The sequence below is a fragment of the Apteryx rowi genome, unplaced genomic scaffold (assembly GCF_003343035.1).
Source record: "Apteryx rowi isolate R43461 unplaced genomic scaffold, aptRow1 scaffold_559, whole genome shotgun sequence".
NCBI classification, from domain to species: domain Eukaryota; kingdom Metazoa; phylum Chordata; class Aves; order Apterygiformes; family Apterygidae; genus Apteryx; species Apteryx rowi.
This window is the reverse complement of record NW_020450826.1, coordinates 310,953-325,619: the sequence shown is the minus strand read 5'-3', so window position 1 is coordinate 325,619 and position 14,667 is coordinate 310,953. Positions and strand designations below refer to the sequence as shown.

The 14,667-nt window shown below is 36.0% G+C and overlaps 1 protein-coding gene across 1 annotated transcript; it reads right to left on the bottom strand.

Annotated features, from left to right (window-relative positions):
* Positions 1–3,141: 3,141 nt before the first annotated feature.
* MOB4 (MOB family member 4, phocein) lies at positions 3,142–14,424 on the bottom strand. Its single transcript, XM_026081667.1, has 8 exons — positions 14,326–14,424; positions 12,566–12,628; positions 11,930–12,030; positions 10,221–10,263; positions 9,864–9,950; positions 8,059–8,138; positions 7,053–7,164; positions 3,142–6,130 (listed from the first exon to the last, which is right to left on the bottom strand). The coding sequence occupies exons 2-8, from the start codon at positions 12,590–12,592 to the stop codon at positions 5,999–6,001; spliced, it is 582 nt and encodes a 193-aa protein (XP_025937452.1). The 5' UTR covers positions 12,593–12,628; positions 14,326–14,424; the 3' UTR covers positions 3,142–5,998.
* Between the last annotated feature and the right edge of the window lie 243 nt (positions 14,425–14,667).

The window sequence follows — 14,667 nt, the reverse complement described above, 5'->3', positions numbered from 1 at the left end:
TGCCTGTAAGAAGTTGCTATTAACTAATGGAAATTTCAAGTTTTAATAAAAAAAGTCAAGAGGAGAAGCTGAAGACAAATGTGTGTGCAGAAGATAAAGGTGATTACAAATGAAAATTGTATTTTTCAAGAAGTGTTAGAAGCAAAGACTATAAATGCACCATTATCAGTCACTAATCATGTTAATTAATTAAATGCTTATCACTGTCAAGCTAATTGAACTTAAGCTGGTCAAAGTAAGAAAGTAGGAAAGAACTGAACAAATGTATTCACAGCATTTCTCTCAACAGTTGCAGTACCAGGCGCACATCGGACAGGTATCAATGCCCCAAATTCCCCAAATCCCAGAGGCATCACTGGAGCTGGAGACATCCCTTCAGCTTCTCCTGTTCACCTCATTCAGCTCTGGCTCATTTACACAGTGTTGGAAAGTGCAACTTCCCATTTCTCACTTGAATTTCCTAGGAAAACTGCTGGCAGCCTGGCAAAACAGCTCTGCATGTGGCTGTTGTAAGGCCACATACATGCCACAGGGCAGCAGAAGCCGCCGGGCACAGGGCTGAGGGTGATGGGAGCCGCTGGCGTAGCTGCAGCAGCCGGCGCGTTATGAATAGGACAAGGTCCGTCTCTGGCGGAAAACCAGGTACTTTTAGCATACTTGACATGAGGTAACAGCTGGTTTTGCTGTGCAAACTGGAATGTGTTGCTCCACTTCCAAAAGTATTTTCCCCAAGTTAACAAAAAACTATTGTCACATTTTTTGTGTGCTTGTGTGTGTGTAGGGATGTAAGTATTGGTTTTTACTTTCCATACAAGTCAAACTTGTGAAAGCAGAAAAAAAATGGTCAAAAAAATAGGAACTCTGACTATTCAAAGTTAAAGCTTTTGAAGTATATCAGAAAAATTATTAACCTTTTATAAAAAGATGCAGTATCCCTGCTTAACTTAGTGAGCACTAGTGAATCCTAAAATAAAAAAATACAACCAAACTTCAACTATATATATAACAGGTTATAATGCAGAGTTCTAAATTAAGTATAGTTAATCGTTCTAGAATACATGTATTGCATAACAAGAATCATTTAACTTCTAACAGATTATTTTTTCATCATATCAGCTGGAGAGAATGCAGAAAATTCAAGTAAAGTAGTATCCACATGCTTTTAAAGAGGGCTCTTTCCATATACTTAAGAGGATGCCCACAAGGGAGATTCCATATTGGAACAACAGACTATTTAGAAATTGAGTATGCTGTGATTGTCCCTAGGTACCTTTTAGGATATCCCCATTTTTAGCAAGACAGGCTTTCCTTTTTCAGTTGAATTAAAGACACATTCCTTTCCAGTATACAGATGTTTGCTTGTACTTTAGTCCTTGCCTCTTAAGTCTCGTAAGGCTTTGAATAAAACTTCTGTGATTTTTTTTTTCCAATCTTATTAACTCAGTCTATAAATGCTAAATTGCATCTTCTAAATCCATTCAGCAATTCCTGTATAGTTAAGGCTATTTGACTTTTTTTATGCCATTTATCTCACATGCAGTACATAAAGTTGCCGCTGCTGCAGGAACATCATTAATCCAAATTGTTTTCCTAGCTGTTGATTGTCTTTCACCTCACAGGGCTACTACATTTAAGCTCTGTATGGAAAACAGATAGAATACAGTTCTTGCACCTGGAAAAAATGGCAATCTGACGGAAGATAAGCATGAGAGGGTAACAAAGAAATAAATTCTTCAACATTTTTTTTGATATAAGAACTCAAGGGAATTGTGAAAGTGGTGAGTAGCAGGCTTAAAACAAAAGCTCCTTCTTTATTCAGTTGACTGTAGAACTCATTGCCACAGGACACTGTATATAAAACTATGTGGACTTAAAAAGTGACTAAACAAATTCCTGAAAGGAAAAAATCCATCTTACTCCCTCTGAAAGTCACTGAATTAGAACCTGTTGGAGACTGCAAAAGTTGGTATGACTGACTGCATGTTTATCCTATTCTTTACACTTCTTGTAAGCACCGGTTCTTTGGCACTAGGTTAGCTGGCTTGAGCATAACCATTGTGAGTTTATAGCTGAGAGAGAATATCTTCCTGCTGCAGAGCTCTTTCTTTCAAAAATCAAAGTGAAGTCCGTCTTGCAAAAATCAGGGAATCAGAAAGTCACTTGCTCATGTATCCTAGAGCGTACTGCACATGAATTATCTGACTTCATGTGCTAATTTAAGAACACAAACCACCTGTTTTTGTAGGGTATGGATGTTAAAACAGATAAAAAATGAGAAAGCTTGTAAATTAAATGATGGATAATCTTCTGGTCCTTCCTATGTAGTTAAAATTCTGAAAATCAACTCTATCTTTGCAGAAGTGAAAAGGGGAGGGTGTACATTGAGTATGGGGGATTCTAATTGAATCTACTTGTTCTAATTTGTGTCAGAACAGTAAATGAAACATTAAGATATGCCTTCATTAGTACTGTGACCAGCACTTTCCATTAATTAAGTTTGTAAAGCAGAACAGCTCTCAATTAGGGAGAGAAACCCTGTTGGCAAGTTATTCTTATTTCATATGTTCCTACTGTATATAGTGTTGATAATCAGTTTGCATTTTAGCAGCATGTATTTCACATACTCGGTTATCTTATGTCTTTTTATATAATCATTGCAAGAAATAATTGCAAGTCAAACAAAGCATGGATGCATTCTCTGACAAAAAATGTAAATAAACTAATTTATTGAATAACATAGCTTCAACTGGGAACCTGTGTGCCTGAACTGTAATAGAGAAGTCCCTTACCTGTATGTGACAACAGAAATGCACTAGAACTATTAAAAACAGTAGAGATGGAAGGCAATTAAGGCTGTTTTTGAACCTCCACATAAGACACTTTCTCTGCTTCCTGGTTCTTAAATTGACTGGACAAAAAATATTTTAATAATGTTTACAAGGAGGGAGAAATTATCCAGTGCAAAAATTCTTTTTGTGCCCGGTTCATTGTTGTCACAATGACAGTTTATTACACACCTGATCAACAAAGAAGGGCCCTTAATTTCTGTATTTCAGGTTTAGAAAATATTCATTTCTTTTTGTAAAGCTAAGACTCTTTCTGTATTTCTGACAGGAAACTTCAGATCATTAGACACACTGATCAAATGAGCCATCGCTTTCTTCATTTTATTTGTCTCAAACTGACATTAAATTGGTTAGACCTCAAAAAACACCCATCCTCAGGCAAGAATTGTATTTTCTAAGCCTTGTTTCTACGTACGTATAGCGCACTAAGCAAACCTTATTAGATTTATAACCATCTATTAAAAGCTGATCAAGTTTTAAAACTTCAAGTCATTGTTTCTACAATTCCCTATGGCTTAAATTACAGAACAGAAGTGTTTGTTAGGTGTGATTTAGGTTTTCAAAAACCACTTTCCTCTCTGAGAATTTGGACAATTGGTATCAATTAAATAAGTGAACACCCTTAACTACAGGTAAGCATAACTTGAAAGAAAGTGTAGAGAAAACTGGTCTGGTGACGTATTCTTATCTGTTTAACCAGATGAAGAAACTATGACAACATCCAAGAGAATTAAAATCTTAAAAGGGAAGTAGCAAAATTACTGTGGATGTGGGTAACTTGCAAGATATGGTAATTTTCTCTCAGAAGCATTCAGTTGCCTGCATTCTTGGACAAGGTGAAAAATGAGAATCACTTATCAAAATATACTGGTATGGATAAAGAAACAGTTTAATTTTAACCTCATTTTTTCTTTCTTACAGTATCATTCAAAGACAGTCTCCCTATTATGCAGAGTGTAAATTAAATCTGTTAACGTATCTACTAGACAAATCAATGGTTTGCTTAGGCTAACTGGAGTTTCATGGTACCATTCAGGCACATGTGTGTACACAGTACTCATGTAGACAACAGCAAGGGAAAACACAAGCGGTGTTTCACTTAGGCCTTATATATTCAGCTTAGACAGTATAGCAAGTCAACTTTACAGTGCAAATCTGAACAAGAACAAACAGGATTAAAAGTTCCAGAGTTCTGTTTTAAAGTGAAACTCTTAAAGCATGAGAAGAAGAGGTTTAAAGTTTTAATGCAGTCCTGAGCACCACATCATTTTCTTCAGTTTCTTAGAGTAAATGTAGTTAGCAACACCAGTTACACCTTTTTGCCTGTCTCAGTCACCATGGCCAATTTAAGTGTGCAGAGTGACCGTACAAACGAACCACACCATGGATGGTCCTACAGCAGACTGTAAGACAACTAAATACACTTTACTACCTCTAAAAATACAGTCCTCCTACCTGCAATACAAACTTCAAAATATATATCAAAATCAAGTAACCTGGTCTATACAAGGCAAATTATAACTAAGCGTATAAACAATAACGAAAGCTACTTTCACTCAAACCACATTTCATGCAATTATCCTGTTGACAATTAAATACAATGATAAACATGAAATAAAAAGAGCTGCTGAAGAGTACAGCTGTTTGTTTAAATACTTCGTAAGCCTAGTCTCTCTATTTTCTCATTGTTTAGATTCCCTTTACATCCAGGTGGTACAGTTGCTTGAGGTGTGCTTGATTTGTTTAAAAACAAACAAAATTAAGGCATGTTCAGTATATTATGAAAAAAGACTTCTTAAAAATAGGTGGACTCCCTTATTCCCAGGTAAGCATAAGACAAAGTGTAGTTTATGGAAACTAGCTTAGTTAATCAATTCTGACCTGTTTAAACAAATAAAAGAGGGCCCCTGGCAACCTCTAAGAGAAAGAACCAGCTAACTTTAAAATGTTTTGAACAGCTAAGCAAAATTAATTTAACATAAGAACACTGCTAGTGCTTTTAGACCCTGCATTCATGTACGCTTAGCAGTATGTCTGCTATATTCATCTTTAAAACATTTAATTTTATCATTTTAGACATAACATAATTAAGCAGCACTCATGGAAATTGTCAGTTATTGCAAATCTGCAAACACAACTTGAAATAAACATTTGAAGGGGAACAGAAGTGTGAATCCAACTCTTATCTTGAAGAGTGTAATTCAGGTGAATGGATGAAAGCTAAGTGACATAGGTTGAAAACATGATTAACTATTGCGATGAGTCAGGTTCAATTTTTCAAGTATTTTTATGCTTTTGCTAGGAATACAAGCAAAGACTACACTAGTGTGTTATGTAGTGTCAAATGAATATTTATTTGAGGTATAATCTGTAAGCAATTGCCATACATATGCACAGGTATAAGCCACCAACTTTTCTGCCACCGTTACTCTTTAGAGAAGTTGTGGACGGCAGAACAGAATTCTGCTCTAATAGGACAGAAACCGTCCCCTTTCTGATGTACACAAACCTCTACTGTTATTAAAAAAAAGTCCAGAAAGTATGTCAGACATATCAAGAATATACGTTCAATAGCATAGCGAAGTTATTCTTTTGGTATTACTAATACTATAGTTCCTATTAGTGTTTAGATATACATATTCCTGAATATGTACATCCAAAAGTAAGTCTTCAAAATAAAAGCACTCTTTTTTAAAAAATAAAACCTAAATTAGGAATAAGCTACATTGCAAAGAGCTTCCTGCAGAATTACATATGGTGATAAACTCTGAACTAAGGCTAATACAGCTGCATTAGGAAATGGCTTGCTGTGAAATCTCTTTTTTTCCCACCCAATCAGACACATCTTCAGGATTGTGATTCAATGATTGTTTAGCAGCAATTTTAGAGAACTGTAAATTCTTTTATTAACAGGCATTATAAACAGATACTACTACTTTTTATTTAAAAACCATGAGTGCCACATTGATGAATATACAGCTCATGAATAACTTAAAGTATTTCCCATATTAAAAGGCAATGCACACAGCATACAAAAGAGTATACTAAACAAAGCTATGAGGATATGTGATTGAAGTGTCTAAAATGATATATACAGTACATAATTAATGTTTTGTATGTGTTCAGTACAGGCTTCTGTGCCACCATTCCCATCATGCCTCACTCTCCCCTGCCACTGAATTTTGCACTTCTTCTTCTAAAATTGGTACAATCAGGTTATCCTTGGACATCAAATTATACTTCATCACAAATTTCGTGAACCGATGACACAAGAAGGTTTCATTCTAGAGATTAAAAAAGGGGATGAAAAAAGCACAATATACACAGAAGGAATATTTTAAATAACTGAGAACATATACTAAAAAACAACTGCTCATATGTAAATTGCCTTSTTAGACTTACAAGTCTTGGAAAGAAGTAGCAATACTTAAATGGTAAAGTCATGTTACTTTACATATGCACTTTTACTGCTTGCTTGTATTTACTGCAATAAGCAAAAAATCCTATTGAAGTTAAAGCATACAGCTAAAGTCACAGCTCAGTTTTACAGCACTTAGACAAGACTTATTCAAATATCAATGTAGTCCTGTTCCACTATCCAAAAGAGAAGTTTAAATTATAATAAAACTATTTCCACAGCTGTTCCAACACTCTAAACTGGATTTACCAAGGGGTTTCCTTTTACTTCCAACTGTACCCCTCATCTTTTCTCTACTGATTTTTATTTTTCAGCCAAAAAAGTTGGAAGTTACTAGAGATGCACAAGATTCCACTACTTTCTCTGTTACTTTGTGGTTTTACAATTATAATGTTATATATATACTTATATATAYACACATGTACACACACATACTGTTGTGCAAAATGTATAGAAACAGGAAACACACATAAGCAGTACAAACGACACCAACTGCTGAATACATCCAGGAATCTTTAGAACAAGATGAATTTGGATTGCTTGTATAAAAAATCATAAATCCTGCCCTTTTATTCAAACAAGAGAAACCATAATCAACTGGGCAAAATAAATAAATACATATAAAAAAAATCTTAAATTTGAAGGCCAAAATAATTTGCAACATGGAATTTCAGTTCTTACAAAACTGCAATTTATGATAATCAATACTTCACTTGGATGCAGATATTGTGGTAATATTAAAAGAAAATACATAATGCATTCAGTTGAGAAATAAAAAGTAAACTTACTTCATATTCATCAAATATCTGCCGGTGATGAAAATAAGCATGTGAAAATATTCTGTAAATCCTTCGACACACTGATCCTAGTTTGGCTACAGAGGATTCCTTTATGCTTACCCTGTAAGTATCAGAAGAAAAGTTACAAAACATTCAGTTTTATAGATCTACTGAAATGACTACCGAAATACATACTGACTTGAATTTAAATTCTGGTTATTAAGCTATACTATGTAATTACACACAAAATTTAGACTTAAGTGTTGCAGGTATCTGTGTCTGCAATTGCTTAAAATAATAAAAATAATAAATAGTTTTTAAATGATAAAAATGTTGGTGCATCCTGCACATTTAAAAATTGTATTCTGACTACAAAAAGGCTTTGCCTGTAGTCTAGAAACATCATCAGTTACTCTGGTAACGGCTGGATTTCTGGTTCCCAGCACTGAGGGGCAAAGGGAAAAAGACTTCCAATTGTACCTCCTTGCCAAGGCAGGATTCCCAGAGAAGCACAATTTTGACATTTCCAGTTATGTTTCCATGGTCTGACATGTTGGCTACCCATTGAATGCACTCCGTCTCTGTCTTCTGTGGTCGCTAGYGCCCCACGTTAGATCAACACTGGCTTCTGGAGGCTTTTCAGTGGAGTAATGTTTAAGTCCTTTGAGTCACCCCCTCTCTCTAAAGGCTTTCCTGTTATTTAGACTGGCACTTCACCAGTGGAAACCCCCTAGTAACACTGATATTAGAAAAACAAACAAACAAAACCCTGTTTCCACCTAAAAAACACCCTTGTCTGCTCCAGTAAATGGCAAACTAATTGAACAGGCAGGAATTCTTCCTAGGCTTAAAAATGAAAAGAGCTGTAGAAACAGTGACGCATACTGCAGGATTTCTGGTATTTTTAGTAGGATTCTATGAAAAATGTGTTATGCATTTCTCTGTGTTTTGTACGTGTTCAGGTGACACCAATTCCCCTCTCTTCCCTCTCTCCCCCCAAAAAAGTATTTTTTACCTGCTGGGGAAATATTTATTGCTATTCAGAAGACATGCAGCTCCATCAAGTGTGTGTCTAGTGTAGTCTATAGCAGGACACTACAAAAGTAGAGAGAGAGTGAACACACATGAGTGCACACATGACATCATTATCATAGATCTTGTTTAAAGCAAAACACTTTGAATTATGTTTCCTGATACACAAAGACCGCAAATAAGAATCCTTTAAACTTCCCTAGCCATTTTTATTCCCAGAAGTTTCACATAGCTTCCCTGAAGGTCTGACTACATTTCCCCATAAGTGAGCCATTTCTCTCCTCTGTTTTAAGCCATGTCAGTTATTTCAGAAAAAAATGTTATTATGGAAATGTGATCATGCACACAAGTAGTGAATTTTATGCATCTCCTTAGTAAAGCCACATATTAAGAATACTGTACTGGAAGTACACTGGAAAAAAAGGACAATCATTACCTTACGGTTCATTTGTTTTCCACATAGTCAAGCTGCCAGACTGTTTCTTTTATAGCCCAAATTAACACCCTATCGAAAAAATTACTTAAAAAATTCCTGCAGCTAAATACATCAATGTTTTTTACCTTGACAAAGAAAAATGAAAACATTAATGTGGCTAAGTATATAATAAACCAACCCCTGGCTCTGAAACCAGGTACACGGAAAAAGAAGAAAGTAAAGATGAACTGTGACAGGCAGAGAGAGCAGGAACATCCGTATATTTTGTCATTCCTCAGTTTAAAGAAGACTTAACAGTTGTATATTTTCAGCAGCAGTCTCTCAAGGTTGCATAATGCACTATCTGACCATTAGTTGATAGCCACTACCAAAATGCAAAACAGATTAATGATACGTGTTTAGGGATAACCAGTATTACCTCCTCTTCTCTCTGAATGGGAACAATGCATAGGTAGAATGTGGTCAATCTATTTGCTTATAGCTCTAAGATGTAAAGCCCCTGACCAGAAGGAAGAAAAGCAGCCTCAAGGTTTCCARTATACCTAAGTAAAATAGATACATTGCATGCCAATATATTTGGGGGAAGCAGGGTTAAAGTAGGGATTGGGAAGGCAGCTGACCTTCAGAGCTAAATGAAGGCATCTTAGCAAATCCTTTAAGAAAAAGGTTACAGGACAAAAAGAAGTTTAAGAAGGACTGATACCTTATTCTGGAAGGTGACGTACAAAGATATGATAGACTGCACTAGCACCATAACCAGTAGCAACAGAGAAAGCCCTTCTGAAGGCAAGAAAAATGAGGTATTGAGTAGTTCGAATAAGAGATCTGAGCAAAGTTTCAGGTCATTGGGCACTCAGGTAAACTGTTGTTGCCATGCTGATAACCCACTTGAGAAAAGTATTTTTATGAGTCCACTACCTTTTAGGACTAACCTCCCTAAGAATGTGCACGTGCAGTCACTTCCAGAGTGAGGCTTATGTGCCCAGGCTAAGGATCAAGGCCAAATTGTTGAAGTGGACAGCCTATTCTCAGCATGTTTGCCTTCTTTCAGTTAAGCAAAGACCTTTTTCCATTGAGTTTCAGGTTGTCTCAGCACAAATTAAGAGAGGAAAAAGGGGGATGTGCAAAGTCTCTTTGATACTGCTGTAAAAAGCAGCTCCTTCCTACCTCATCCCCCTCTTCTGTAAACCAACTACAGAATGGGAAAGAAGGAAGCCTTAAGTGATATTCTCAATCCACATAAGCTCTCAGTTAGACCAAGAGGCCATTCATAATGTTGTCCCCATAAAATATCAAGCTGCAAAAGAAAGTCCTTTCACTCATGAGGTCAATTTTACAAAATATATCCATACCTCTTTGGGAGTTTTATGAGCTGCGCAAAGAAAAATCCATTGTTCAGTTGCTGTCATCTGAGTACATGTGTCTGGGTGACATTCACTCTGTTAAAACAATTGTTCAGTTAAGAAAAAACGCCCCAAAGCAAAAACGAGCTGATCTTTTCAAATCACTTTCTTGCTCCCTTCCCCCACCAAAAAAGAATATTTGTCAGAAGTCTTCTAAAACTCTAAAAAACTCTTTTCTGAAAGCACTACTTAAGTCTATGTGTATAAGTTCTGAACAAGAAAGATGTGTAAACTGATACTACATCTTACAATACATGAACAGTCCCTTCTCTGATACCAATATAAAAATATCAAGAAAAGAATTACCTGAAGCTTGACAGCTAGTCCATTGAGCTCAAGACAGAATTGTCTAAAAAAAAAAAAAAWTTTGAGCACAGCAGCATCAAAATCGAGCAATTTGTTTCCCCACTGGAAACACTCAATACAAAACAAGATTACACATTCTAATCTTCTTCACAGATCTCTAACATTTTTAAAAATTACTTTTGTAAAGAGGAAAAAATACATCAGAATAAGAAAAAAAATCCTATTTAAAGGATACCATCAAAATAATTTCACTTGATGTGACACTTGAAAGACATAGATGCAATATACTAGGAATTAACATGATATAAAGACTATAAGTTGACAGAAACAGAAGTCACACCAGTGTATTTTTTTTTATTCAGAAAAACAACTAGATTTTCTTATCTGACAGTGGAAGCTGAGCTTGACCAATAATTTAGTGGGACTGTATAATATATAAACTTCCTTAAGGAAGAAATCATTTTTTTTAATAAGTAGGGATTAAAAATATTAAAAAACACTTCAAGAAAATTAATTTGTTAAAAATGGAATCCTACAATCATTCTATCCTTTTAAAATATCTCTCTCCCACATCAGTTAAGTGGCTGAAGTCCCACCACCAAATCATCAACAGATTGGGTCTTCTAGAAATACTGTTCTTTAACCAAGGTGAAACAGATGAAATGCAATGAAGATAACAGGAAAATGCTGCTGACTTTCATTAGAATGTACCTGAAAGTGCATTCTTTAACTTAGACAACTCACCCCCTCCATCCTCCAAGGAAAATCTGAATACATTTTCTAAAAGTGACAAATACTTAGTGAGAAGTCTGTGAATCTAGGATGATTTTCAGTGGGTGAAAAGGACAGAGGGAATTCTTAAAACGTACTTCTTTTGCAATTTTATAAACATTTTTGTTTCTCTTTTGAGAAGTCCCAGTATTTATTGGAACTATTCTAGACCAGAGGAGAGAAAAACACAACAGGATGCAAATTCAGGATGTATAAATCTAGGAGCAGGTTAAAACTATTCTTTATCGAATATACTTTCAAGAATAAATTAAAAGACAAGCTCCTAAGAGGAATGATGAGGACACAAGAATGGTAAAGTAATGGCAGGAAAATAAGGATTAAAACAGAAATGTAGGGGTGAATTAACAGGCTATAAACCTACACTAAACCTGGAAAATTCTTTCAGGCACAGACTACCTAGACTGGACATATTTATTATACTGCATAAAACAAACAGAGAAGGACAAAATGTTCCGAGTTTCCTTACAATTAGAAAAAGAACTGTAAGGCATAGCTACTATAGCTTTCCCAGCTAAAAGCTATTTTCTTGCAAGTTCCAGAGAAATCATCAGGGACCATCCAGAGGGAGGGAACTAACATTCCCAGGTAGCAGAGGTAAGGAACTGATGAAATTAAGAGAAAGTGCTATGGAAATTAGTGGCTGCATTTTCATGTCCAAAACATGCTAGTACAATTTTTGAAGTACAAATATTTTCTTAAAAAAAACAAGAACACTAGATCAGAGGGCATCATAAACCTTTAAAAAAGCTAGAGACTTCAGAAAATAATTAATACAAAATTCTAAAATATTTAGTACTGAAAATATTGAATTCTGTTTAAGTTACTTTTAATCTGTCATATTCAAAAAGATTCACTACCACTATCAAGTAACAAAACTTTGAATCAGTAAACTATGTTGACAGAAGATGAATTTTTACCTTAAATGTTCATACTTCCATACACCTTCATCCTGGCCTTCAGGAGGTTCAAGGATCTTATCAATATTGGAACAGTCTGCCCTTATGTTTTGCTGGATATACTAAGAGGAGATGGGGGAGAAAAAAACATTTTCTAGATGTTGTAATTATGGTAAGACAATATATTTAGGACACTACATCTTTGAGAATTACTCTCCCAAAGATGAAAAAAGTAATTTTTCTTTACTTCAGAGAAGGAGTGATTAATGGACTTAAAAAAGAGGGAGAGCAAGAAAACTCGTGTAAAGAAAACTGGATCCGAAAAATGCCTTTCCTGAATTAGAAGAGATAAAAGAACAGGTAAGTTTTATACCTTTTTGGTAATATCCTTCTCAAAACAAAACAGAAAAGTCAGACAATCCCATTTTCTTAAATCTGATTTGTTGAAACCAGACATGGGAATTCCAGTTATTTCTGCATATAAAATTAACAATTATGTATTTTTATTTATTTATCTATGTAGGGCGTTTACAAAATTCACTCTTGTGCAGCTATACTGCAAGAAGGAAAATAACATGCCCCGTTTCCTATATCTTACCAAAATACAAAACTCAGGAGACCATTCTTATAAACAACATTTCTTATAAATAAGAATACCTGCTGAACAGCTAGTGTACTATCCATTTCTTCAAAGGATTCATCAGGCCAATTGTAAAAATCCTGTTAAAAAAAAGTTTAAACCAATTTAACATAGAGAAAGCAGGGAAGAGCAAGCACACCCCTTAGAATAAGCTTAAAAGTGCAGGAGAAGATGCAGACGTAGTTCATACAATTCCAGGAAACTACATCTTAACAGAAGCAGCACACAAACTTGGCAATAACAGGGTAAAATGGAACTTACACTCCTAATGTCATAGCGCTATCTTGAAATGAAAGTTAAAGTTCTATTTGACTTGGCATACTATAAGCATCACCATTTCCAGGCATCTTCCTATAACACCTATGTAACCTGCATTTTTTAAATGAAGTATTTGCATACAATGCCCATTTTACAACACATGTAAGAACGGGGAAGACAAAAGGTTTGTAGAGAGTGGCATTATACAAATGGTATTAAACTAAAAATCCCACTATATTCCAGTAATACACCACTGAAGACATCTTTTCTAAACTGAGATAAAATAATGGAACGCTGGCCTAACTTGGTACTATGCTCTTTGGTATGGTCAGTATCCTGCTCAACTGGATGGTCATCAGCTCTGCTAACCCACACTGTTTAGTATAGTTAATGATAAAAACCTCATCAAGTTTCACCTCAAAGCCAGCTATACTTCAATATTCTACCACAATTCACATACGGCGAAAATAGTATAATCCCAGACGTGTGCATTTGCTTACCTTGCATTTTACACATCTAAAATTTAGTGCTACTCCCTCTTATTGTCCAGAAACATTGTCCATCAGCCATCCCAGTAGACACAATGAATGATTCAATAAAAATCTTCCAACTCTAAAGCCTAGCCATCTGTTCTTGAAAGAATACACTCATCTTTATAGAAAGGTGTGAATATCCAGTGTTTAAATATCATTAAGTAATTGTACTTACATACTGAAGAGCTGTACTACAGTATCTTGAATAGACACAAAAAGTAGTATTTCATGAAGATATAAAAAATTCCTCAACCTACATGAACTTTATAACATATTCATAACTTTATCAACTCCAGTTTTATGTCCAACTTATTCTATTTTGCAGAATACCCCAAATTTATCAAGCAGAAGTCATACACTGTTCCACTTCCTTCATAAATTAAATACGTATAGAACAAACTGATTTACAAGGTAGTATTGCCTCTGTACAGTGTGACAAAAATTAGCAGGAGAAAAGACTTATTATGATGGCATTTTCCTACAACATTGTGTCATATGCTGCTCTGTTTCTGATCAGGATCTCTCCCCACAAAAGCAAAATAAGTAAATCTTGTATAAAAGTCTCACAGATGACTTCATATCAGAAACAATCTGCAAAGTGTATCTTACACATCTGAAATGTACCATTACAAGATGACCTTGAAAACCCAGGCATAAAGTGATTCCACTTTGATTAAGAGAAGCAATTTGAAAATGGTCCAGATTCACTTTTGTGAAAAGCGCGGGTTACGTAAGAGAAGGGTGACTTATATCTCCAGAAGAACAGGCCAAGTTTTATCTTGCAGAAGATGATACAGAGCTTCTAACCAAAGCCTATGTCTATGATCACACAGGGATCTCACAGAAGCTCATTATGCATTTTGTATTTTAATACTGAGAATAGTAAATGCATTTGTATGTATTAGAAAACCCTGTGCGTTAAGAAAGCCTAAGACCTAGAAAAGAGCACTTTGCCTTGGTTAATAACAGATCATTTGCGCACGTACTCTGCAATATTACCAACAYTGCAGGAATTCTGAACGCGCAGCAGATGACAGTAATCACGCTATAGGATATGGCTGTATCCCAGAAGCAAACTGGAAGCGACACGATTGCCAGTCCGGAATCGGAGCCCTGGAAACCCCGGACAAGCGAGACGTTTGCCCCGCCGCGAAACCGAGGGGGCACGGTGCCGCCCTGGCCCCGAAACGCTTTCTTCGGGCCCGGGGGAAGAGCGGCGCGGGGCAAGGCCGGGCAGGTTAACGCCGCTGCGGCGCCGGCGGCCCGGCCCGAGGCCCGCGCCGCGCTCCCGGCTCTCGCCGCGGCGGCAGCGGGAACAAAGCGCTCCT

Coding starts and splice junctions, on each gene's coding strand:
- MOB4 (XM_026081667.1), bottom strand. CDS start 12,592: ATGGATAGTACACTAGCTGTTCAGCAG. Junction 8,139..9,863: donor CTCATAAAACTCCCAAAGAG/GTATGGATATAT, acceptor CTACTTTTGTAG/TGTCCTGCTATAGACTACAC. Junction 6,131..7,052: donor AGATATTTGATGAATATGAA/GTAAGTTTACTT, acceptor TTTAATCTCTAG/AATGAAACCTTCTTGTGTCA.